The sequence below is a fragment of the Bactrocera latifrons genome, unplaced genomic scaffold (genome assembly GCF_001853355.1).
Source record: "Bactrocera latifrons isolate USDA-ARS-PBARC rearing strain unplaced genomic scaffold, ASM185335v1 scaffold_0, whole genome shotgun sequence".
Classification (NCBI taxonomy): domain Eukaryota; kingdom Metazoa; phylum Arthropoda; class Insecta; order Diptera; family Tephritidae; genus Bactrocera; species Bactrocera latifrons.
In genome coordinates, this window is record NW_017534406.1 from 5,541,336 (window position 1) to 5,568,570 (window position 27,235).

Genomic DNA, 27,235 nt, shown 5'->3' on the forward strand with positions numbered 1-27,235 from the left:
CAAGTTAATTTTTAGGCTCGTTACAATTTCAGCTTTAATATTTAGCCAGCCAATTAACTATAATTTATTAAGTATCCATATTATTCACTGAAAAAATATACCAATTTAGGAAACTATAAATTTACAAATTTCTTTTAAGCTTTAATATGCAGAAGATATAAGACTAGCAAAGACAAAACAAAGCTCAAAGGCATATAACCAGCAATAAATAAATGAATTGAACAACATTTTTAATGGTTCATGACTTACTATTTTTCAATGAAAAGTAATTATGCATTTTTCTTTAGATCCAACGAATCTAGTAAGGAATTAGTGCTTTGATTATTTTATTTCGCTAGATATCAATCAATCCACCATTCAGTGATACTCGTAAATCGTAAGAGCGCTTCAAAACTATAATTATATCCTGAACAGGGTATACTAAGTTTGTCACGAAGTTTTTAATACCCAGAAGGAAGGGCCGAAGACCCTATAAAGCATATATATAAATGATCAGTATGTCGAGCTAAGTCGATTCAGCCTTGTCCGTCTGTCTGTCCGYCCGTCCGTCTGTCTGTATATATACGAACTAGTATATCAGTTTTAAAAATATCGTTTTGAAGAAGCTGCTCATTTGCCGGAACTGCCGATATCGGACCAATATAACAGATAGCTGCCATACAAACTGAACGATCGGAATGAAGTTCTTGTATGGAAAACTTTTAGATTTGTATTTTTTTAGATGTATTTTCACAAAAGTTGGCACATATTATTTTCTAAAGCAATAATGTAATCTCTGAAGAAATTGTTCAAATCGGATAACTATAGAATATAGCTGCCATACAAACTGAATGATCGGAATGAAATGCTTGCATGAGAAACTTCCCCATTTAGCGATGTATCTTCACGAAATTTGGTACAAATTATTGTTCACAGAAATACTGTAATATCGGAAGAAATTCTTCAGATCGGCTTACTATAGCATATAGCTGCTATACAAACCGAACGATCGGAATAAAGGGCCTATACGGAAAACTTTCGCATTTGATGTGGTATCTTCACGAAAATTGACACGAATTACTGTTTAAGGTAATAACATAATCTCCGAAAAAATTGGTCAGATCGGATTACTATAGCATATAGCTTCCATACAAACTGAACACATAGTTACTAATAGAAATGCACTTGTGAAGGGTATTTAGCTTCGGTGCAACCGAAGTTAACGTTTTCTCTTGTTTTTAATAACATTTTAAATACTTCAAAACCCTAAAATTTACATAGAAGAAATATATAAAATGCATTGCTGGTGAAATATAGTAAACAGATTGTTTTTTTATATTTTATTGCAGCGAAAATAACGTATTGGTGATAGAATAATGTATCATACTTATTATTTTTTTTTTAAACATATTTATATATTTTGAATTTTTTAATCTATGGTGGCTAGAAATGTATTCATGTTGACAGACGGGGAGTTGGGAGTTCTACTTGTCTTAAATTTCCAGTTGTGAAACTTCAAAACTATCCGATTCATTCAACTATCAAAGTCCGTTAAGTGACTTGTGGCGATACATAAGGCAGCACTATTGATGCTGTGAGCAAAAAATAGTAAGACTTGTTCCTTGATAAATGTCATATATGTAAAAATAATCATTAGAGTTTAGTATACACTTCTCTTTCTGATGTATATAAAGTGCATTCAGCGATTTTTAAAATGAGTGAAATGATTCAATTGTGGAGCCATGTGTAGAAGTTCACGTAAGTGAGAAGTTCTCTGATTGCCATTCACTCCTGGGTGGCCAGAAACGATTCTTTTACATAAACATCCAAGCTGCTTTCAGCTTCTGGTATTAGACCAAGTATCCTCAGGATAGCCAAAAACATCCGTTTTCAACCCGTATAAAGGTGTAAAGTGTAAAGGCTAACCTTTACCACCGTTCAAGAAAGGCGATAGACGGATAAGGACTGAGACGAGAAAGTCATTGTGGACTTGCTACAGTGCCCATATAAAGGAGTTTAAATGTGGGATTCGTGATGGGGAAGAGATACTGTCGCTGAGTTGGGGCTGATCGACTTTGCCGGCGTTCGACATATCGTCACCTAAATTCCAGCATAAGAAAATTCCTCAAGCTTTATAGCTTTCCTAACATTGACTCGGACCACTATCTTGTTGTAGCCTCTGTGAAGCAAAAAACGCACATGAATCGTGGTAAAGGTGATCCGAAGCCTAGAAAACCACGTCAAGGCAGACCGAAAGTGAATTTTATCTTGACTGTTTTCTTTGATTATCGAGTTGGGGTGCATTCCGAATTCCTCCCGACCGGCCTCTCAACAACTGTTTCGAGAGTTGGAAAGATCCCTTTGTTGACACGAGTGTATTGGGGATTACTTTGAGGAAGAGGACAGAGATTAAAATTACGTATTTTAAAGTTATGAACAAAGTCTTAATTGTTTTGCTGATAGTAGTAAATGGTGAATGCTCTTGCTGCTCTGAGTCGATTAAGTCATATCAATGTGTATGACCCGTCTTCTCCCCAAGATGCTATTTAATTGTCTGAACTACCGATATCGGATTGCTACTGCATATAGCTGCCATTCACACTGAAAGATCGAAATCAGGTGCTGTAAAGGGTGTTATATGGTAGCTTCGGTGCAACGGGACCTATTCTAACATAAAAAATGTGTGACTAATTTTTCGAGCCGTAAGCAAAGACACGATTGCAAAGGAGCATCGAATGAAACTAGGAAGAATTTAACGAGGTTTTTTTAAGTACAACTTCTGCCGTGGAAAAACAATACTATCGGTCAAAGTAGTAATTTTTTACAATAATAATAATATGTCCAAGAAATTTCATGATTAACGAAATTGTATATATGTATAACTTCGATAAAAGATAACTAACATATCGCTACCGGTTCGTACGAGTAAGAATATATTTTAAGAAGTGACAACAATTACTCTTTGCTTGCTGTCAAAAAGTTTGCGAACAAATAAACGCAGAAGAACGCGAACTATGAACAAAGTGCACACAAATAACGAATTTCTATGGAACCGTGAAAATGTGTTTTATAACAAGAAAAGACTACAGAATGCTATTATACCATAGTTGCATCAAAATTCCTAGCCCTTAACACTTTTTCTAGGCATTTTTTTATTAGCCTTAGTTGTTTGTAAAATATATTTATATATTTGTGTTGTAGCATGGGCGGAGTATTTGTGGTTTAGCCAAGTCCCTTGCCGAGTGCCAAGAGGCAAAATGGCTCTTAGGAAAATTGCATTTTGAAAATGAGTGGTCGTCGCTAATATTTCATCCCACAGGCTCATTTGCAATATGCAATTTTACCTGCCAACACACACACACACACACATATATATACAGTAAGCGTTGAAAGTTGGAGGCAAGCAGCAGCAGCAATCGTTTTAAGGAGAATTCCATTGCAGTTTTTGCCACTTTCTTTTTTCATTTTCATTTCTTGGGGCCTAATAGCATAACTCTACTCCTTACTCTGTCCCAACATACTCCACAGTGTTTGCTAAAATATCTTTTGCCGTTAAGCGCAACACCTTGGACTTCTACTGAGCTATTCGGTTTTGCACTTTGACTCTTTCATTCACTTCGCACTCGCACCTGAATGCGGGCGTTGCACCTGCTGCGCGTAATTTACTGCCACAAGCGGTCGTTTAAAACCATCGACCGGAAGTCTTAACGCTGGAATTAGTTGCAAGTGGCAAACTGGGAGTATTAGTGGTGCGGCACACCATTGCCACACTTATGTAGACCTGTGGTTGAGAAAATGCTTCAGCCTTAACTTGAAGAAACACTTAACTTTTCGCTTTGTGGGCGTATGCAACCTCATCCTATAGCACGTCGCGCTAAAGCTTAGACGTCAGGTGGCCCAGCAAGACGTGTGCAAATGTAAAAACACTGTATACCACACACCGGGAAGGGGGGAAAGGGAGAAAGGGAGTGCGTCTAAGAGCTAGACAAGTGGCAGGGATACATTAATTTGCAGTAAGTTTCTTCTTCCGTCCATACATATATACGCACACCCTCACCCTGCACGCCAGCACTCACTTACATTGTTCTTTGCGGCTATTTGTGCTTTTTGTGTGCCGCAATCTCATAATTTTTCCTTGTGTTGAACGCGTTTAAAAATGGCGAGAAGTGGCCACGCTGACATTTGATGCAAGTCATTCTCACATTAGCACTCTTCGCAGCTAACACCTGTGGATGGATCTTGAGTTTGTAGTCGACTACACTGAATTAAAGTGGGAATGAGTGGGAGGGGTAAAGAGCGGACTGGAAGTACCATATGGCTAATGGTTATTGCAGGAATAACTGTTAGATGAGTACTACACTGTGCAGCGATGGCACAAAATAGTTTAGCGATTTCTAAATGGGAGTTAGCTGTATAAAAATAGTAAAAACCATTAACTTCGGTTGCACCGAATCTATAATATCTTTCATAAATGAAAAAGTTTCCCATTACATAATTTTATTTTGATCGGATAGTAACCATGCTCGCTCAATGCTATACTAACTCGGTCCGAATAATTTATTCAAATATTAAACCATTGGCTTGGATAATAACCCATGCTCACTTCCGTGATAATTTTAGGTTCGGTTAGGTCAATTTATTAGGTCAATAAACCACGAATAGACCAGTTTGGTTCTTTGCGTTACCAGATGGAATTTAGTTGCTAGAGGAGTAGTCATCCTTTAGGATGCCTGCACTTGGCACAAATTTTAAAAGACTCTGCGGCCTCACTATCATTACCTCCTGCAGTGTATCATACCATGTGGACCCCAGATGCTTACAATGTAGCCTTACTAATGCGGGACGAGTGCACCACAGATGCTTTTGTTTCCCTAGTGCCCTGCTTTAGACATTTCCTGCAATACTCTCGATTCCATAATGTTCTTACAGTCTCTTCTATCGAGTTCTATTTGATGTGAAAATATTACATCAAATATAAAAAATTTCATACAAGAACATAATTTTGATCGTTTGTTTGTGTTGGCTTATTCAGGGTGTCAATATAGCACTATATGAATTATCCCTAATTCAAAGAGGTGACGGAAAACTAAGTAGGGACCATCATTTATTATATTTCAAAAGTGACTACAGATACCGATCGCTTTGTGAAATCAGTCAACTATATTTTATGTTAAACAGAAAATCGTTTTGTTCACTGTAAACGACCACAAACTTAGTGAAAGCTGACTCGGCATAAATCGATAAAGCGAAAACTGCAACAAACAACCCTAAAAAACAAACTGTCCAAATTTAATAGTAACCGAGGTATTTTTTTGTCAAACGCTTTCGAAAAAAGTTATGGTGGTAATGACTCGGACGGTTGAAGACCAAAGAAATTAGAGTTTCCACCGGTTTATCGACTTTAACTGAGTAAAATAAATGAAATACTGAGAATAAGTTAAGCGTTTTTTTTTGTTTTTTTTTTTTTTTTATTTATTTAATAAAAACATAATAGAATATTGAAAATTTGTTAAAAGTGAGAATTTTACGTATATTACCTTTTATAGTTCGGCAATTCTAGTGTTGGAATCTGGCAACTGACAACTTGCCCGTAAAATTTGATATTTTTTATGTTATGCATACTAAGAATGTTCTCACATACGGCCGGTACTTATGTTTTTTATATTAACTTGAAATTTATCGGCCAAAAAATGGAATTAAATCGTGAACACTTTAGCAGATTTTTTTTTTCGATATATCGACGAACTTAATTTCAAAATTTTGGTAAATTCAATGCAGGTCGCAGATCACTCTATGAGCGATTTTGTGAAGGCCGTTCAAAATTAGTTTTTGTTCCGGAAACTATTGATGCCTGTGCGCAAACTAATATCGCCAGATCGTCTTGTTAGCTATTGTGATATAAAGTCAGTATTACGTGGACATTTGAGTGTAAAAAAAAATGTATGTATTCCCTGTGGAGCCCACACAATTTGTCGATAGCTCAAAAGAAATGCTCGTGTAAATTGGTCGGGAGAAGTGTTTAACAAAATACGATAGCGATGCTTTGAAACACGTCTATGATCAGAAAATGAATGATGAAACGTGAATTTATGCGTATGGGCCAGAAAGCAACGAGCAAACAACTGTACGGGTGTTTCAAGATGAGCTGAATCCAACAAAAGTTGTTCGCATACGAAAAAATTCCAAGCAAATGGTTGCCTATTTTTTTGGAGGAACTGGACATATCAATCAAATATCAAATCAAAATTTGCCTTTCAAGAAATTAGGAACAACATCCGCCAAGAGACGGATTCACCACGGTAATGCGAGCTCTCAAGCATCGACTGAAACAATTTCATTTTTGACACTACTTACTACTATTGATGAGTCGACGTTAAGAGTTTTATAAAGGAGATTTGTGGTCCTTTGCCCATTGGCAACGTTGAGTATCGCATTCAATGAAACGATGAGCTGTATAAGATATACGATATCATTTACATAGTTCATAGATACAGCGACGACGCTTGCTAGGTCATGTCATCCGAATGGACGAAGATACTTCAACTCTGAAAATATTCGACTTAGTACCAGGCGGAGAAAGCAGAAGAAGATCTCCACTCCGTTGGAAAGAAAAAAAATTAATGGCGCGCTGTTGTAAACTCGGTTATAACAGCGCAAGAGGGGTCTACGCCAATAAAAAATAAAAATCGTATCATTATTGCAATACAAAATAAAATACTTTTGTGTCAGTTGTAGTTGATGACAAAAGGAGGAGATACATTTTGGAGCTGTCTTAAAACCATTTTGCCATTATTAGGAAATTTCTATTTAAGAACGTTGGCAACTCTTTTAAGCCACGATCATCAACCTATTTCAATTTCAATCCACACATATTCAAAAACGTTGCCTACCTTTAGGCGGCTATCACACTTGATCTGCGTATTACTCTCGGTTTCAACAAACTTCTAAATGGACAAATCTCATATTTGTCAAAAAGCTTGAAAAAAAAAACTTTAACTGTGGTTGGACCTTGCTATAATGTCCTCCACAAACAAAAATGTTTCTCTGTAAGGTAACTATATGTTTTGCTGGTACGATCTAAAAACTTGTTCGAAGATTATAGTGCTGCCTTAAACAATAATAAAATTATAAATATATTTTATAGGTTCACCGGCTTTTTCTTTTGAGTGCTGCAAACCCTGTACCCTGTTCCCTGTTCAGGGTATAATATACAAAGCGAACAATGGGTCAACTGAAGTTAAAACCAGTTAAATAATCGACCAGAAATTACTAATTTTCCAACTCGAACGTCTCGAATAGCAGACTTCAACTGCTGTCTGTGCTATTTACGCCCCCACCAAGTAGTTAACAATGCAAGGAAAAAAAGGTATGCATTGGCGGTAAGTTTGTGTCACCTATTTCGGCCACTTTGTGAACATTTGCGTTCAAACTTTCTAAAACATTAGTGAAAAAAATGAATTAAGAAAATCAGTGGAGTTAAAAAAACAAAAAAAAAAAAAAAAAACACACACACAAAACTGTGGTGGCCAAAAACTAATAATGCAAGTAAAATCCATTTGCTGAAAGCGGTGTGGTAAGGCTACAATATTTGCAACAGCCACGTAGCAATAAGAAGTAGCCAACGACAGCAAGTAGCACAAAGTTATATTGCAGCATTGTGAGAGCGCTGACAGCGGATGCAAGCCTGTGAACCGTTGATGAAGGATTGAAGTGATGACCATAAACTCCGCTGAAAGCGAACTCCAAGATGCCAGTCACCTCGTGCTCGCGAGTAGAAACCCAAATGGGAAAAATGGTTGTCATCAACGCAATCGGCGCCAGCATCTATAACAATAACAACAAATGCTACACAATCACAAACGCACACTCATCGCTTTGGGGTTTTCTAAGCAACATCATGCCCATCATATCAACAGCGCTGTCAGCAGCACGTTGGCGGCAACAAACGTCTACTACAACAGTACATAGCTGTAGCAACAACAAAAGCAGCAAAACTGAAAACAATAATAATAGCAATAATGAGAGCAATAGAAAATGTAATACAAGCTGCAACAAGCAGTGGCAGCGGCAGCGGCTACAAAAGCCATTGTTATTGTTATCATCATTTGCCGCAGACACTTTCAAACCCCAGACAAGCCACTTGCGATTCTTGCCACAATGCGCCAACTGCGTGCCAGCGCTTTCCTCCGCATCATCGTGCGGCACTTAGTCTCGCATAAAAAGCGTGCGGCGCACAACACTGTTCAATGAATTTGTGTTTCTTTTTAGCGCTGCTTCTACATTTTAACATTTTTCGCCAACATATTTGTTATTGTATGGCATTATGCTGTTGTTTTTGTTGCTTCCGGTAATTGAAAATTCTGTTAAAAATTAACAAAAATGTTCAACAAGCTTTTTACAACGCCATAGCGCTGCGCCAGCTCGCATACAAGTGCGTATAGGTTTGTGTGTGCGTGTGTGTGAGTGCCTTGTAAATTTTTACAATCCATTGTTGGCGATTATTTTGCATATTTAAAAAGCGGGCCATTCAAGCGCTTGAGGGGCGTATGCCGCACAGTGGCAGTGGCTACAGCAGCATGCCGCCGCATTCACCCAAAGTATTCATATTTGCGGGTATGTGTTACGCATACGCCCTGCGAGCCCTCGATTGCGCGCCAGAGTGCGAAGTTAGCGATGGTTATTCTCAATTACTTTTTGTCAGCGTTTGTGTGTAGGGCATTGCTACAATTTTAAGTGGTGCAGGCGTAAATAACAATGACAACAACAGCAACAATGAAACAACTAAGACAATATGGGGCAACATAAAACAATAATGACAAAAGGGACAAAGACCGGAAAATGAGTATACAGTGTGTTGCGATACTATTCGTGATTTTATCCTTAGACCAAGAAGCACCTTAATTTATTAAAAATTTATGAAAAAATTTTGACGAAAATTTCAGTTTGTTCTGGGAATAGCTTAGAAACCCTATATGCGGTGTTTGATATCCGATTGTCTGATGGTCTGTAGTATATCCAATTAAGCTGTCGCCAATTTAGTGCTTGTGGCTAAGCTTGTCGATTAGGATATAGAACCTGATTTAAAGATGTGAAATATTTCACTACTTATTCAACGAATACAAAATAATATCGTATCATGAGTACTTATACCAGCGGCAATGACTGCTTCCAGTTGAAATGTAAAATCATACTGCGATTTGCTTACCGATCACGAATCAACAAGATTACTCGTTTTGTATAACTACAAAGTGTTTCTTAGATCTTTTTAGAGTTTCTTACAATTTTGTGTCATTCAGTATAATGATGATAATTATCAGGAAAAATCTTGATCGGTCGTAATTCTAATGCAGAACCTAATGCATTCATGCCAACATTTTCGAAAATATATTTAGTCGTTCATTTAGATCTGGAGACGTTGAATGTGTTACGATAATAAAATAGTTATATGATTTATAATAAACGGATTTTTTTTTTCAATTAGTAGAAAGTGAGGAAAATTATTATGATTATAATCTTTATATAAGCATTATTTGTGATTTTAGTTTTATAAGCCCTGAAAATGACAAAACGTTTGAAAATATCTGAAATTTTAGAAAATCTGAACGATGTAGCAATGGAATTCTCTGATATTGAAGATGTTGAACTCTATCACAGTGATCAAGAAATTGAAAATGAAGTATGTGGTACCCAAGAAGAAATTCTTGAGAGTGAAAATAGTGACCATGAGGTTTTGGACAAAGAAAATATTCAGGACTCCTCAGACTGGGAATTTGAAAATGCCTAAAATTTGTAAAACAAACAAAAAGGATACTATGGTTCGATTTTCTTCACTACTATATAAATCAAGTGGGTACGTTCTTACAACCTACCAAAGTAAGCCGAAAAAAAAGAGTTTTTATGTTGAGTTCGAAACATAGATCCGTCAAAGTTCATAAAAGTAACAAGTTATTACCTGAAACAGCTGAGTTTTATAATGAAACTAAGTTTGGCGTAGATATTACAGATCAAATGGCAAAGAAATATAGCGTAAAACCAAGGTCAAGAAGATGGCCACTCCAAGTATTTTTTAATATATTAGACTTAGCGGGCATAAATGCCTGGATTTTACATAGAGAAGCAACAGGTGAAAAGATATCCAGAAAAGATTTTCTTCTTCAATTAGCAGATAAACTTGCCGTTGTAAATACCGAGAAAAATGTTAAACCAGAAATGGAATCACGAGAAACGATTGTACCTACAACTTCAAAGACCTTACTTTGTTCACGCAAATGGTATCAAATTGGGTACCGTAATAATAATGAAACTAGCACCATTTGTAATATCTGTAAAAATTTTGTATGCGGAAAATGCACTCAAAAGAAAATCTATGTTTGTAGGAAATGTGACAAATTATAAATATACCAAATAATTTACCTTATACTATAAAATTAGCTTAAATTTAATATGGGAGCTTAGTTTAATTTTTTTTAAACCGAATCATATTTTCGTTATTATACTTATTATTCTTATTATTGTTTAAGTGATGAAATGTTAGAATATTCATTTTGGGATCATGGCCCCACGTACTACACAGCAACAAATTCCTATTGTAAGCAATCAATCTTGTCATAAATAAATAAACTATTATGTAAACTTTACTATTACTTATTTTTTAAAGACCAGTCATTATGACTGCTTTTGGTAGAAATAGCTTCGACAAAAGTCTGGAAGTTCTAGTGTTCCTAAATATTTCTTTCATTTGTTTGTATTGTCATAAATAGTTCTTTTTAAAGATTATTCCTTCCGGAGAGTAACTGCTTAACTTCTTTTGTGGGAAAAATATCACGGGTAGAATGRCAGAACAAAAACTTCTTGGCTTGGCTTAAGGTCACCTGGGGTAAAAACAATCTCTTTTCAACAATTTTTTTCTCATATAGAAAGTTAAATATTTTATTAAAATTGTTTATCATTGCAAACATGCACTATTAGTAAAGAAATTCTAAAATTGTATAAATAAAATATAAAAAAATATTTTAAACTCCGCCATTGCGACGGTTTTTCCAACGACCCCTCGGAAAAAAGATGCTCCGAAGATGAAGCCGGGTTCAAAAACACAGTTTTGAGAAAAATGCGTTTAAAGGCAGCGCTTTAGCCTCGAACGCACAAGTTCCTAATGGTGTATCTCCGAAACTATTACTCGGATGAACTCGAAAATTAAGGGATATTTTCTAGAATTATTGTAGAATTTAATAAAACAATAAAAATAAATCAATTTTTTGAAGCCCTTTAACCTATTTAGCCCCTTAAAAATGTAAAATTAAATCACGTGGTACGCTGAACCCTATACAAAGTTCATATTACATTTATATCTACTTCCCAGCAACAAGGTTCAAGAAATTAATGTGACCACTGTCGATCTAAGGACGAAAGAAGTATCAAACTATATTGCTGCGGTTTATCAAAAGACGGCATAGCTTGATTATTATTCCGTTTTTCTAATATTCCGAACACGCGTTGGAAAGCTGCTGTCCTTTTTCTATTTTTTAAGATATGTCAATTATATGAAGGATGTGCTCAATCAAAAATATCAAGCTTTGAGCACGAAAAAGCGTTTTTATGGTGAATTATTTTCCATTACAACAATCTTTAAGTTATATTACCCACAAACTCGCAATCCTGATTATTATGAGAACATTAGACAGATTAAATATTCTAGATTTCCTCTATTTGAAGTAATGTACATTCTTGTAAATAACTGTTAACGCCGAGTCTTTTAGCCACAAAAGCGAAAGAAAAGCAAAACAAAACAAAACAAGGGATAGCTCCATCATCTGCCCAATTTGTTCGCAGAGCGTTAACAAATTTTCACTTGCTTTCGTATTATGTTTTTTCTTATTTGTTTTTTGTTTTTTATTTTTGTTTAACAAGTCTTTTAAGGCATTTTTTACTTATTCGCACCCGCCAGCATTTGCCAATAACGAACTAAATACACAAATAACCAAAACTACTTACAAATACTGCAAGCTATAACAGTACATACATACATACAGACAGGCAAGCAGTCATTATAAAACGGCAGCAAAAAGTAGTAGGAGATGCCATGAATATAAATAGTAAATAAGTCAGGCAGCGGGGCGGTGGAAGCCAGATACCGATTCTTCGATCGAATCGCTGGAAAATGATTTTTATGGAAATTTCACGGAACGAGTATATTCCTGTTTACTTTCAACGCTGTTTTTTATTGCAAAGTTTTTTCCTCCCAGCTATTGTTTGCTGTTTACATTAATACTCCGCACATACACACAGGGATGCGCCCACTCACAACTACCATGCAACACCTTTATGTGCGCACAGGCATAAGAGTAAGCGCTGGCAGACAGCAAAGAGGGTCGAAAAGTTGCAGGTAAACTTCATATCTTTCAGCCAGCCAACAAGTCTGCCAAGCTGCCAGGCTACCAGGCTACCAAGTTGTCAAGTGCTCTGCATTTTCATCGTTAGTTTCCCAACTTTAAATGATAATTTTGTTTCAAATTGAATTCAATTGAATATCGTTGGAAAAATAGTGGAATGAAAAACAAAATAATAAGTTAAAGTAGGCAGGCGTTATATATTTGTGTGTGGTGTCGAGCGATGGTGGTAGGCACCTCATTCACATAAATGCATAAATCAATATGTATGTATGTACGGTGTATAATGCGGGTACTCCTCCTACTTTTGTTCACCTCTAATAATTTGAATGCATAATGAGGAAGTTGCTTAGTATTTGTTTTTATTGTTATTCGAAGTCGCTGAAGTGCAGATAGTAAATTAAAGGGTTTGAAATGCATGAAAACAATTTAATTTAAATTAAATTAAAAAATACAAAAGTGGGTGAATACTATGCGGAAGAATGCAAGAGATTATTTCTAAATAAAATTTCGAGAGAAGTCTAAACGGCACAAGAATGTAATTAAAAAAATTATAATAATTAAAAAATTTATTTAATTTTGTATAACTTTAAGAATTCCTGCTCATTATTTGTTATGGAATTCTTCCAAATGCACTGCCGTTATGGCAGTTAAAAATTTATTTTATATTGAATTGTTGAAAATTGCTGAAATCTATATTTCATCCTAATAATCTAACACGAACGAAGAACGTAAACAATATTCATTATAGATAAATACTATGTTAGGTTAGGTTAGGTCGAAGGGTTGATCCCAAATTCGATGAATTTCACTTAGAAAGATATATGTATGCCCTTTGTGTTACTCAAAAAACTAGCTGAAGTGCATCACCTCATAGATCAACGAAGCGTTTTGTATTCAGTATAAATTTACTAAGGTGGTCATCACCAATCACAACTGCTTCGCTAGGTTATCAATAAATTATCTGCCAAGATATTTCAATCTCAGTCGGGCAAAAGCCGACAAAGTGAAGAGAGATAATTCCACTGATTGACCTGTTCTTCCATAAAGCATTGACAAAGAGTGTCCGTCAGAATATTTAGTCGCACCCTGCGTTTACTTATTGGATAGAATCCACTCAAAATACATACAGTTGCCGCGATATGTACTTTGCTAAGGGCAAGTAATCCGAAGGGCCTCTACCCAAGAATTTTAATTGAATATTTCGGAACCACCAATAATAGGATACTAAAGAATATGTAATATGTAGCTGTAATAACAACTTTTCAATGAAACTCTAATCCCTGTATTGAAGACTTTTTATTTGAAAAGATATATTCTATTCTATTATTGAATCTATTATTGCCCAAGGCAGCGCTGTAATATTGTTGTAAATTGTTCAGATCAGACGACCAACAGATATTTTTATATATTTTTTCCATAAAAAATATTGCACGAAAAGGTGTGACAACAATGCGATTTATCCATTTGCAATACTAATAAAAAAATAATAATAACGGTACCATCTATAAAGGTGAAAAACTATTTTGAGTTATAATATTCTTATATACTTAAAGTTAAAAAAGAAAACTTCAGTCAATTTTGAATATATCGGATTTCATATATAGACACTGTCGATATTTTTTATTGCCTTTACTTATTGACTTTTAGGCACTTCTAACTGAACTGCTTGAAAGTCCCAACTAAGCTTTCAACATGCTAACCGCTGTCTGCAGGTAAAACATAAAACATGAGCAAGGAAAATTCGTTGACTTACGAAACAACAACACCTGTCGTGCCCATCAAGCTACCTGAACGAGCAATACTACAAACCATAACCGCAACAGAAACGCTTTAATAAGTGTGCTTCTGGGACGCTGAATTTGTATATACATATATATAGTATAATTTGCAAAGCCGCACATCTACTGACCATACCTACGCCCGCGTCCTCTTAAAAAACATGCGTATATGTACACAAGCCATATACTATACTTATGCACATATAAATATCTTTCTTGCCATGTGTTATGTTACGTATACGCTACTCCTCCATACAAATTTCCCAGCAATGCTTGATTGCTCAGTTGCCTGGGCAGTTATTTGCTTATTCCCACTATGTGCTCTTGCACATATTTACACGTGCACTTGGAGAAATACCTTAAATTCAATTTGCCCACTACAAGACATAATTTCATTGCTTCGTTGCTCCAATTCTATTCGCAAGAATTCAATAACAAATTCACTAGCCCAGCTGGCCGCGCAGGACATCGGCCAACGTGTTCACCACTTTGCATGAGATATATTACGACTTATTGTTCTTTTCGCAGCGTGCCTTTATTCTGTAGCGATTTGTTGTTGTTACATTTTATAAAATTTATTACTTTGTCTGCGGCCTGCATGAGTTATGTTGTGTAAGTTTTTCTAGGTGTTGTTGCCTCTTCTTCCACCACACAGCGAATCCAGTCGCCTCTTTCGTCGTATTGGCAGTGTTAAAAGCTTCCGCTTTCTCCACATTTTTATTTATGTTTTCCAAGCTGTTCATTGCTTATGTTATTCCTTCTTTTTGTTGCATTTTTGTTGGTGATGTTATTGTTTTTTGAACAACGTAAACGTCAAGAGTTCTTCCGGTCCCGTGGGGGGTAAAATTGAAATTAGTAAGATTTAATTATGGCTTTTGCTACGACTCGGTGCAAGGCCTTTGCTGTTGATTGCTGTTTTGATATGTTGCAACAGAAATGTTGCCACAGCGGCTATTTGCATTATACACGCACACATGCGCACAAGCAACACACACGCATGCAAGCATGTTCATAAATAACAAAACGCTTGCAAGTATCCGTTTGGTGTTTTACACTTAGTCCATAAATAATGAAAAGCACGTCTAGACGTGAAGATATCAGTACAATTAAAAGTTTTTACAAGCTCACTTCATCCTGTTGAGTGGATAATGAACTAAGCGAGCGAGTATAGGGTTGATTAAACTTTTACTTCAGATTTGCAGTTAGCAAAGTCTATGTTGGAAGCTTTGAAATTTGTTTAATGATAAATAGTTGTGTGAATGCGAGTATATGGAGTTTAGATATAGGCTACGTGTGGGCGAAAGCAAGCTAGAAATGTATTCTTCGCACAGTAAACGGAAATATTTAGTTGTAATTAGTTCAAAATACATTTTTTTAAACTCTCGCAACATGTTGCACCTGAGGATATTATAGTTAGGAAAATTTGAGAAAAGTATTTTTGTCAGCTGATAATCTCACCTCCCACAAATATGTCCTATAACACAAATATCCCACGATACATATACAATAAAGAAGATATCGACGTCAATAGATCGTTCATATTCTTACGTCTAATATATGTAGTTTAGAATTGGATCAAAACTATTCAAATGCTTATCTACATATGGCTGCAATTTTACCGAAAAAATCGGGAAATCTGTAAGGTATTAATGAAATTCAGAGCGGTTTTTTGATAACATTGGGAGGGAAAATTACTTATAACATTGTAGCCATGTAAGCAAAATGGCTAATATCTGGTCATTACTAAGACATAAATAACATAAAAAAATGTTATGTGTTCGCAAAATGGTTTCACTAAGGTTTGCCATTTCATCATGGAAATAACGAGTCAAAATTATTAAAATTTACGAACGAAATTCAAAGTCAGTATCCTCAACTTTAAGAACGCTACGTATAATTTTTGGTCGTCATACTCGTCCTATCAGATCAATAATAGAGCGTCTAATGAAAAAATTTGAACCCACAGACAGTACAGTGAGACGAAGAAGTGTTCGTTCCAAAACATTGGGTACCTCTGTGACGTCGATGTAGTGAATTTTGCGAAAAAACTTGGCCTACTTTTTTAAAAGATCAAATTGAAGCAATTGAAGCCGCTTGATCACCAGAATCGTCATATGTTTGCGAATTGGGCAACAACTTCAAAATGATCCGGATTTTCATCGAAAAATCTTCTTTAGCGACGAGGCGCATTTCTGGCTGAATAGCTTCGTCAATAAACAAAATATGCGTTATTTGTCAGTCAGCAAGCTACTACATGCATCCCGAAAAAATAACCTTTTGGTACGGTTATGGGCAATTGACTTTATACCATATATATCGCGCAAAAAATTGTAATACTGAAAATATGTGAAATCGATTCACGAATTATTCTATCACTCTGCACTAAATATTTCGTTATTCAGACCGATATAGAAACTGAGAATTTAAATTGTGCATAATGTGAAGATCAAAATATCAAAACTTCGTATCTTGTATAAAACCACTGCTTAATATGTCAACCTCAAATGTAATGATATTCCTTTAGCTTTATAACATTTGGGTAAACGTTAAAAAGAAAATTTTTTTCTTAAGATACACAAACTCTTCTTCAAATATCGGCTAATATAAGTAAAATCAAAAGAGCAAATTGATCCTACACCATATCATATACTTTAAAATGCTATCAACTTTTATTACTTTACAATGAACACCCCAATCATTACAAAAAAAATTCGAAAAAAGCTGAATTTTATATAATTAATATCTGGTGCTGCAGATATTTACATCCACGGCAATTAAATTAATTCAATTCGATTCTATTTAATTTAGTAGAAGCAATTTCAAGCCTAATTAATAAAATAAAACGTTCCTAATATTTTGTGTTATCTGTTATTATCTAATTTTCACTTTGCTTTTCACGTAACATTTTTGAATTAATACAGAATGCCAAGAAGTCAGAATTGCTACTACCAAAAGCATTTTAGGTATAAACATTTGGTCCAAATCCAGTGTTCAATTACAGAACTACGAAGAAGCCTACCGAATACTTTCATATGAATGCATACCAAAGGCCGATTCAGCATCAATAACAAAGCCATAAGCAGACGCCAGACGAGCAGGAAGCCATGCACTTGCATTACACAAACAAGTGAAGCAATGCCTATTGTTACAGGTGTTTCAAGCGGTATGGTGTGCTGTGCTGCAGTCAAATTCCAATGGCACTCTGCCCCAATTTCTCACTGTAGAACCAATAAACGAACAGTTGCATACCCACTTGAACGCTAACGAATTGCATTCGAATGCCAAGCATAACAGCATTTCCAGCAATGACCGAAAAAACGAAGCGAAACACATGTATTTACACATATTTACACATAAGTTGCTGCGCTTATGTGCATGTATATTAACCGGGCAAGTCAGGCTTAAATATTTAGCAGCTCTGTGATTGCTAAAGGTCGACGCTGACGTGTAGTTAACACTACCGCAATCGTAGCCACGCACACACGAAAACAGCTGTGTTTGTATTAACAACGGTAGGCAGCGGCGGTTGCACATAATTACGCAAATGCTGCCGAAACCACACAACAACGCCAAATGCCACATGCGGCGCCGCGCAACACCGCATTGCTCAGTTTATGGCATTTTGCAACCACAACTCAGAACTCCTGTAACCGCCGCCACCTCTTACCTTGGCCGACGCATCAGAGATACGCAGTCGTGTGAATACTACGCAGCTCAAAGTGAATTTGGAATTAAATTCCACAGTCCAATACGGCAGCAGCAAGTGCATTTACATACCTACATATGCTGATTATTCAGTTAAGCATACATGCGCACATTCGCATTCCAAGCGGACAACAGACAATTACATACAACAACCAATACAACGTTTAACTATGCTATTCCTTCGGCAACAATGCATTTATTTCAATGAAAATACCATCAGTTATCCTTCAATTGCCACAACGCCAACGTGCAAGCAACAATGTCATCAGTAATACACACGCCGCCACCGCCGCCATTTGCGCTGCCACGTTTGCATTGCCTTCACATCCGCTGCGGTGGATAGCGTCTGCCTTAAAGCGCTACGTCCCAAAGCCGATGAAGCGCGCACCTTATGTCGGCGCCACCACTGTTGCTGTTGCTGTTGATAATGTTGATGACGACGTCGTGGCCACAGTCTTCGTTGCACGTATGGCGGCTGCGGTTCGGTGACGAAGTAGAAATTGCCATGACTGCGGCGTTGTGAATGTATGCCAAAACGTCCGCGGTGACCCTGCGTACAGAGACCGTGCACAAAATTATCATAGCTGCTGCAATGGTTGCCCACGAACGGAAACGCCGGATTCATGGATTGCTTGAAAAACACAGCCGACGAGCTGTGGCTGCACGCTACCGCATCTGTGCGAACGAGATGGGGGGATGGGGGAAACAAATGAATTTTTAAGTAGATTGTCAACACATTCGCCGGCGCTGCATGCTGCATTTAAATTACTATTGATATGCGCCCGATTTGGTTGCGAGCACACATACATATGTACATATATATATATAGGACAGCACAAACATACTTACTATTCTGCATGTCCGCAACCAGTACTTTGCAATGGCGTTGGGGCGCCTTTCCGCCATTGGGATAAAAATCGGCATGTCCCATTTTTAAGCCAGCTCCCAAAGTGCCCGCCGATGTGTGCAGCACTTGTACGTATTGCGCGTCTGTGGGATCCAGACGAAAATCTGGCGATACAACGGCTGGCAATGTAAAGAGCGGTCCGGCCGGATCAAGACCTATGATTTGCTCCAGCTCTCCGTTAAGCATTGCACCCGCATAGCCAGCGGCATGTGCGCCCAAACTGTAGCCAGCCAATGTGACATTGCGACGGGAGAAGTATTCGGGTCGTAAATTCTCCATAGACATAATGATGCCAGCCACTGTGAGACCAACATCAAATATCGACATAGAGGCAGTCTTGTAATCTACCTGCGAGAGATGACCCCAATCAACAACACAAACGCTATAATACGGATCGAAGTGTGTCCAAGCTGTTAGAAGTAAGGAAATAAAATTATTGTTAGCTAAAAATAATGGTTAAATAAATGTTACTCACTTTTTAACATGTCTTGCACCCAGCCCTTGCTGCCTTCGTCGTTCCAACCGTGTAGAAATAATGCCAACTTGCGACGTGGGTCCAAGCGGTGAAAACCGCGCATATCTCCCAGTTGCAACTCGAAGTGTACTTCATCTCCTAAACGCAAATTGGAACTGGAAGAAGAATCATATTTTTATCAAACAATTTTTTTTTTTTTTTGTTTTTGTGAATATACTATATAATCGATTATGGTAAATAGAGCTTGGACGCATTAAATTTTAAATGGTTGATATTAAAGTTTTAAGAGTATGGTTGTATTTGCATTCTTTAATAGACGAAACATCCAGGAAACCTGATTATAACCTCGACCTTTTTCAGAAGTCATCAAAATTAAAACTGCAGAATCTGGGGATAACCAAGTGAAGTGAGCTGGAAGTTCTAAACCCACTATAATAGATATATAAGAACGTATTGAACGGATGAATAGTGCATATTTTTATCACATCTGCAATATCTGATACAGCATCTGCCTCTGGTTGAGCAACTCAAATTCAAGCTTTAAAAATTGTAGTCCGATTTCGAACATTATTCGAAAAGATGTACCAAACCTTGCATGCTCCATTTTTACAAAACTTTATAGGGTCTTTTCGATATCTTTATTTGTGCTTGTTTCAAAGGGTGACCCATTTTGAGGAAAAAACATAGAAACTTTGAATTTAATGGGGAATGTTTATTATCATTAGAAAGAATATTTTTTCGCACTTATTTTTTGAAGATTATCTCTTTCAAATGTCAAACGGTCCATCCGTTGAGTCCAAATTTCGATTACTCGTGTGATCATTGCGGGTGTTAACTGGCGAATGACACTCGAAGCGCTGTTGATTGGAAAGGGCGACTCTGCACGGTCTTCGTATTCACTCTCGGCTGTTAAATTTTCTTCACTGCGTGCTAGACGTGGTCTAATCGGTCGAATATTATCCAATAATTCATACTGGATCGCTCTGAACGTGAGGTTTCGTAATAAAGTAAAACAAAAGTATTTTCGTGTTGAAAAAGCCAAACAATACTGAACAAAAATAACATGAGAGATTGATACGATTCACACGTGGTATGTCGAAAAACCCCAATTGAAAAAAGTACATCAACTTGATCAGCTGTCATATTTTGTAAATTTAAAAAATCTAACAAAATTTAATGCTGTGTTATTTGGAAAATAGGTGAACATATGCACTAAACTTGCATCGGATTTGTGGAGAAGTTGTTTGACTTTTGAGATTAGGATTCTAAAAGGGGAAGATAACACGTCCATTTTCGATACGGACTGGACTGGCCTAGAATTTTATTTAGAAACTTACTTTGCTTTTAGTACCTTTCGATAAAACTTTTGTAATGGGTGGAGTTACTTACTATCCCATTTAGCCAATGCCCATATATAAAAAAGTTTAAAACCACAGATCTTGCATCCTATTATGATATTCCTGTATCATATTAGAGCTTTATAGTATGAAGCATACTGCTTCCTTAGACTACTAAATACCCTATCTAGAGGACCGGAACAGAGAACAGCTTGCGAGAGTTTAAAAACAAGCAATTATAAAATGCTTATATTATTTCTAACAAACTCTAGCAGTTGAAAAACTAGCAATTCAGAACTATCAAAGTTGATTCTACAAATTTATTTGAAAAGTGTCCAGCAAAAAAAACATTATCAGGCAACTTAAAAGATTCAAAAAACAAATGCTGGTTTTCGCATATGTAACTCATATAGCACATAAGCAGGCTATAAATATTGTTTGGAGCAAGTTTTTCCATAATTTTTTTTAATAAATACAATATAGTACTACGGCTATTAAACCGGTTGACGCCTGCTACTGGCTGTGCATAATATTTTTCATATTATAAGGAATTATAATACCATATAGAGTAAGCCAACTACATCTGAAAACCTTTAATTTTTATTTATATTATATTTTTAAGCAGAACTTAAAAAATTACATATGTTTTTAATTTTGATATTTTTATTAAAAACGTTATAGGATAATAACTGCTTATAATTATTACATGCAAAAGTATCCTACAGCAGATATAAATCATTTGTTCAATTCATTGACTAAAACAAGTCAAAGATTTCACCGAACTTGTCAAGTTTTTTATCTTCGTCAGTTTCGTTAGTAAATTCTTCATACCAATTAAGTACGTTGGCTTGCTTTAACTTCTCGTCTGGACTCAAACCTTTGACATATTCACCAAATACAATATCAAACTCTTCAACCAAATCCACAATTTCCTCTTCAAATTTGTTCTGAAACTTTTTGTAGCCATTATTTTCAAGAGCCGTTTTCAATGTGAGTTTTAAATCTGAATTGTCGGGCATGGCTTCGTAGTCAGATATCACTTCCGACAAACTATTCATAGTGTCAAATAGTTCCACAATGTTCGCTCCATCTTCTTCCAATTTAAAATCCTCGGCTTCTTTGGCTACTTTTGCCATGTGTGTGATATTAGCTTGTAGCAATTCATCTTTGTTTGGTAACTTCTCCAGATCCTTTACAGTATTTTTAAGCAGAAGGCTTCCACTTTCAAGCGCCCACTTGGATAGTTTACCTACCGTTCCTATGACATACACCAAAATTTCTGATGATGCTTGATCTTCCTCGGACGAGGAATCTATACTGTTTTCTCCAGTGACCGCAACCTCTACAGAATCCTTAGGCGAGGAATCTATACTGTTTTCTTCATTGACCGCAACCTCTACAGCTTCACGTTTAGCATGTGGAAACGCATTGACGACCTAATAAAACAAACCTATGGTATATGTTATATTATTAGATTTGTATGACAATCTTACTTGCATTAACAGCAAAGCAACGCCGACAACTACTGTAATTTTCTTCATTTTTGAAGATAATATTTCTATACGAAATAAGTAAGCGTTGTAGTAAGTTTCAAGTCGTACTGAGTTAGAAGAAATTGTAAGAATCTTTTTATACAGTTGCAGTTGAAGAACCGGTTAGCGCTTATGTTCTGTGTAATAAATTCTCTCAAACCCAAACTCATGTAAGTACTGTGTATTGGATAGTAAAGAAAAGCTTTACAACTAATTAGCCTAATGATCAGTAATCGCATAATATTAAAAATTTCTCCGTATTATTCATACATGTATATAATTTATTCTAACAATTCATTGTTGACCATTTGTTATAAGAATTATGCATTAATAACTCATAGTAATTATTTTCATTGCACGTAGTAAATGTTCATATAATATTAGCATCATCTGCCGATCAAATGAACTTTTACTGAAAATTGAAGCGCAATATCGTATGACGTTAGGAGAGGTATGCCAAAGCGGCTTAAATAATTTTCATATCGATTTTTATACCCTCAACAAGTTATATTAAGTTTGTCACGAAACCTGTAACACCCAAACGTCATAGATACTACAAAATGTATATATAGTTGAACAGTGTGACGAGTTGCGTCGACTCAGACATGTCCGTTTTTAGTCCATATGTATATATGCAAACTGTCCCTCCGTTTTTGAGATATTGACCAGAAATTTTCTAACACTGCACATTTGTCGAAAGCGCCGATATCGTACTACCATAGCGTATAGCTGTCATGTAAACTGAATGATTGAAATCAAGTGCAAAGCTTTCATTTGACTCGATAAAAAACTTCAAGAAATTTGGCATGGATTTTGCCTCAGACAATGATGTAATCTCCGAAGAATTTATTAAGATTGGATCACAATAACATATAGCTGTCATATAAACTGACTGATCAAGTTCAAGATAAGAATCATTTTATACTCCTATAAGCTATAAAAAATGCACCTTTGGCTGCTATTTTAGCTTCCGTAAAGCTGAAGTTAACTTTTTCCTTTTTCAGGTTCATTTTGTAACATTGCAGTCATGCTAAATTCAACAGGGAAGAACTTAAAGAGTAGCTTTTAATATACACTGCAGAGGGGACTGAAACCCCTTAATAGATCCTTCGTGGAAAACTTCCGGAAAACCAATAATCCAGTATAGTATTGTTGGAAGAAAAAATACCATTGTTAGATGACATGAAACATGGAAATAAAAAACATTTTCATAGATTTTATACCTTATTGGTATATTTAAAAGCCTACTCCATTAAAAGAAAGTCATTATAAGAACCTCTCTAATGTAAATAACCACTAATTAATTCAATTTTTTTAAACAAAATAAATATTACAAAAACGTGTCGAATGTCTAATCAGCCTAAAACAGTTTAGCTTTATATAAAATTTAACTAGTTAATTATAAAAGCTGGAATTTTAATTATACATAAATAGTATGTCTCTTTTTTACACTCGCAACATGTTGGAAAAACATTACAGCTGTGTTCACCTAAACTACTTTATAATTAAATAATAGAGGTAAACAACAAAATGATCGGAAATACGAAGCGAAATCTCTATTGGGTGCTTAAATTAAGAAATATCAATGCAAATTGATTGGCGAGGTTCTTGAATCTCAGAGAAGATTTCAAAACCTTGTAACCAGTAATGGCGACGTTTGTGTCATTTAAAACTTAAGCTGAAACACATTAGAATTCAACATTAATGATAAAAGAAAATAAAGACGACTCTAATAAGACTTTAACTGCCTCAACCATCCTTCAAGTGTTTGAAAATAGCTACTCAAATGCGATAATTTTCTGAGAGATAATCTTATATACGATAGTCTTACTGCAGTCTTTCTTGCTTTGATGCTGAAATAGTATTTTTCGATAGAAAGGGACTTGATGAATATTATCCAAGCGCTGCACCAAGCGAAGCAACCAATTGTAAGTAATTTGCGAAAGTATGTGCAGCAAAAGGAGTTGCCGTCCCTTAGGTCTATTTGAAATCAAATAACAGTCGTATCTTTATCGGTGTATTACCCTTAGCTGCACTAATATTGAATAATGCGAAATAATAGAATAAAATATTCGGCAGCGTCAGAACCTGTAACTACCTTAGTTGCTGAATAATAATTTAAGCCCTGCACATCAGAACATGTCTACATATACCTACTCAAAAATTCACTATATGAAAAAGCGTTTTCACTTATTTTGCAAGTCAGTGTTATTTTGAACCTACTGCAGTGGGTTATTCTCGCTGAGATCGTGAAAACTTTTGTTTAAAAAAACAACAACTAATTATGACTGTTTTGCATAACAATAACTAACTTCAATTGCATGAACGCCATGCCTTGCACCATTGTGAATATTAGTGAAGTACATGTATAAGGCATTGATCAATCTTGAGCCAGTAATTCGATCTTTATTGCAAACAAATGATCACAGTAACATTTAATTGTCAACAGAGCCACTGGGGAGATTTAAATAACAACACTTAAAAAGTACTATAGTGAGAGTTAAACATTTTCAATGATTCTTTAGCTTTGCGGATATAAATTACATAGACCATGTTTGTAAAACAGTAAATTTCTTATAAAACTAGAAGTTTTAGTATCCCAAAATATTTTTTTCTTAGAGCTATAAAATTTATAAGAAATAAAAAATGCTGACTTAAAATAAGTTTCAACCGTTTGAATGGTTAGAGTTAACTTGAATCGTAGGAAACCATTTAGTAGAAATTCAATTTCCTTCAAAACCCATAAAGCGAAATATTTTTCCAAGTAGTCAAAATTGATATATGATTTTTCTGATAGTAAGAAAAAATACTGGGAGAGACTTTCTTAGCGGTGGCTACCAACCCATTTTTCAGAGTGCTAAATGAATAAAACATTCATTTTTTATCCACCCTACAGTATACGTATACTGCTCTAGAGTATGTTTCACAATGAATGTCAAATCGTTTTATGCTCTCATAACAAGCTTTGGCTGAAATAAAAGAACGGGTAATACTTCCATTCAAATATTCGCTGGACGATTTTTTACCGCATAGTATCGCATATCGGTCATTCTGTGAGGTATCTTAATAATATTCACGTACCATATTTTTCCGGTAATAATAAGTTGTGACACTAAAAATGGTAAACATTTTTAATATTACCCCGAGCCTTCTGTAGGTATACCCATATACAATTAGTATTTCAAACTTCCGGTTGACTTTTCCCCGAATAAATCGCTGAATGTGTAACATGTTTTGGTGAACTTAAGTGAACGTAAAAAATTATAAATAATACAGCCCAATTTCTAGAATATTAGACTTTGGCTCATGAATTATGCCAACTTTCTTTTTTAGTAGGGACGCTACAAAAGTAGACCAATATGGACAACAAACGATTTCATATTTTTCCCCGCTCTTTCGACATTTCTCTCAAATAAGGTTTCCATCTTCATCATGAACAAAGAGTCGAAATTCCAAAAATTTACTATCGAAAAATGTTCCCGAGCCAGTGAGACAAAAAAGTGTAGCGCAAGAACTGAAGCCGCTTGACCACCAGACCAGCTGAGCAACAACTTGAAAATGATCCGGATTTGCAAATGCGTTATTGGTCAGGCAGAAACCCATATCTAATAATCCGTATCTAATTTCTCTTATGTTTTGTATTACAGAATTGCTACGAACCTAAAAATTATCACCTTGTTATTATTCGAGCTAAGTTTAAGGTTATACTTTCAATTCAAATAATCAATACTAATAATACGAATTGATACGTGACGTCTGTCTGTTCATCGGGTATTCTATTGATATAACGATTTAAAACCAGCACAAGGCAAACATTTTTAAATAAACCAAGGTTACCAAATAGCATAGTGGTTGTAAAGAATAGCAATATTCTGGGTTAAACGTTTCACAAAAAAAAAATGGTAAGCCCTTAAAGCCCGGTAATAGGCTTAGTACTTCTTCATATATCGTAAACTATCGCAGCTAACTAGCAACACTATAAGAAAGCACTGAATTTTATTTTACGATGTCGAAATGCCTTTATAAACGAAAACCAAATGCTGATTTCCATTAAAGTAGAAGTAAAATAAAACTTAACAATATAATGACTTTTTTGTATTTCCTTGTCGCGTGATGAGCTGGTAACCATAATTGCTCTTCACAACACGAGAGTTACAGTTTTTCACTTCCTTAATGTTTCATGCACAAAATATTTAAAATTAGCGAAAGTATTACTCAGTGGCAACCTAACATGGCTTTGTGTTATTTTTGTTTCTTCTTCGTAGGCTTTCTTCCAATATTAAAATTAATTTTGCAGAAATGCTAATTTGTTTTTATACATGTATAACAGTTAATACCACATAGCTATACACGTAGTTTCACGAAATAGTATTATAGGAACACATACGTTGTACGACATTCGAAAACGATTCCGTGGTTTGGAGTTGCACGATTTAAACTTGTACGCAGCATAGCCTCCTGCACATAACGCATTGAAGTCTTCAACGCCTTCCATTTATGAATATGATGAGCAATAAATGTGGATCCATTAAATTTCGGTAAAGTTAGTATTACGAATCCACAGACAAGAAACACCAAAAAACGATTTCTTTGCATTTGAAACGCTGAAGCAGTGCTCAAGTCTCCTTTTTAGTTCCCAAGCAAAATTTGAAGTGGCAAAAAATCACAGTAATGAGTTAAAAGCGTTCAAATCAATGAACTCTTAATTGCTTGGGATGGACAGTGAACATAAATAAAAGAAACACACTTAGCACAATTTTTTGTTTGTGTGTGTTACGAAATTTTTACGGTGTCTAACCACCCGTCACTTTCACGATCGCCACACACTTTTCAACGCCAAACTGTTTGTGCTGCCCTTTGGCATAGAACTGATGAGTTGTTATGTCCAATTTCATGCGTTTTCCCGCTCATCACGTCGTCTGTCATTCGATTGGACTGTACGTAGCCGTAGTCACCGCACTACTACTCAACTTGTCTGCTGTCTGATACACTCCTAAGTGTAAGCCGCTAACGCGGTTATTAGAAGAGAAACAAGTAGATAAAAGATGCTAAAACCAACAATATTTGAGAACATGATCCAACAAATTATGTGTATAAGAGTCTATTTTGTCTCAGCTGGCTACATAACTTGGC

The 27,235-nt window shown here is 35.8% G+C and overlaps 2 protein-coding genes across 2 annotated transcripts; both read right to left on the reverse strand.

The window, feature by feature from the left end:
* Positions 1–18,082: 18,082 nt before the first annotated feature.
* On the reverse strand, positions 18,083–27,031 carry LOC108977840 (pancreatic lipase-related protein 2). Its single transcript, XM_018947809.1, has 4 exons — positions 26,490–27,031; positions 19,234–19,388; positions 18,701–19,168; positions 18,083–18,526 (listed from the first exon to the last, which is right to left on the reverse strand). The coding sequence occupies exons 1-4, from the start codon at positions 26,696–26,698 to the stop codon at positions 18,117–18,119; spliced, it is 1,242 nt and encodes a 413-aa protein (XP_018803354.1). The 5' UTR covers positions 26,699–27,031; the 3' UTR covers positions 18,083–18,116.
* On the reverse strand, positions 21,214–22,177 carry LOC108977910. The gene is made up of 2 exons (XM_018947924.1): positions 22,064–22,177; positions 21,214–22,006 (listed from the first exon to the last, which is right to left on the reverse strand). Exons 1-2 carry the CDS (start codon positions 22,109–22,111, stop codon positions 21,326–21,328), a joined length of 729 nt encoding a protein of 242 aa, XP_018803469.1. The 5' UTR covers positions 22,112–22,177; the 3' UTR covers positions 21,214–21,325.
* Positions 27,032–27,235: the final 204 nt, after the last annotated feature.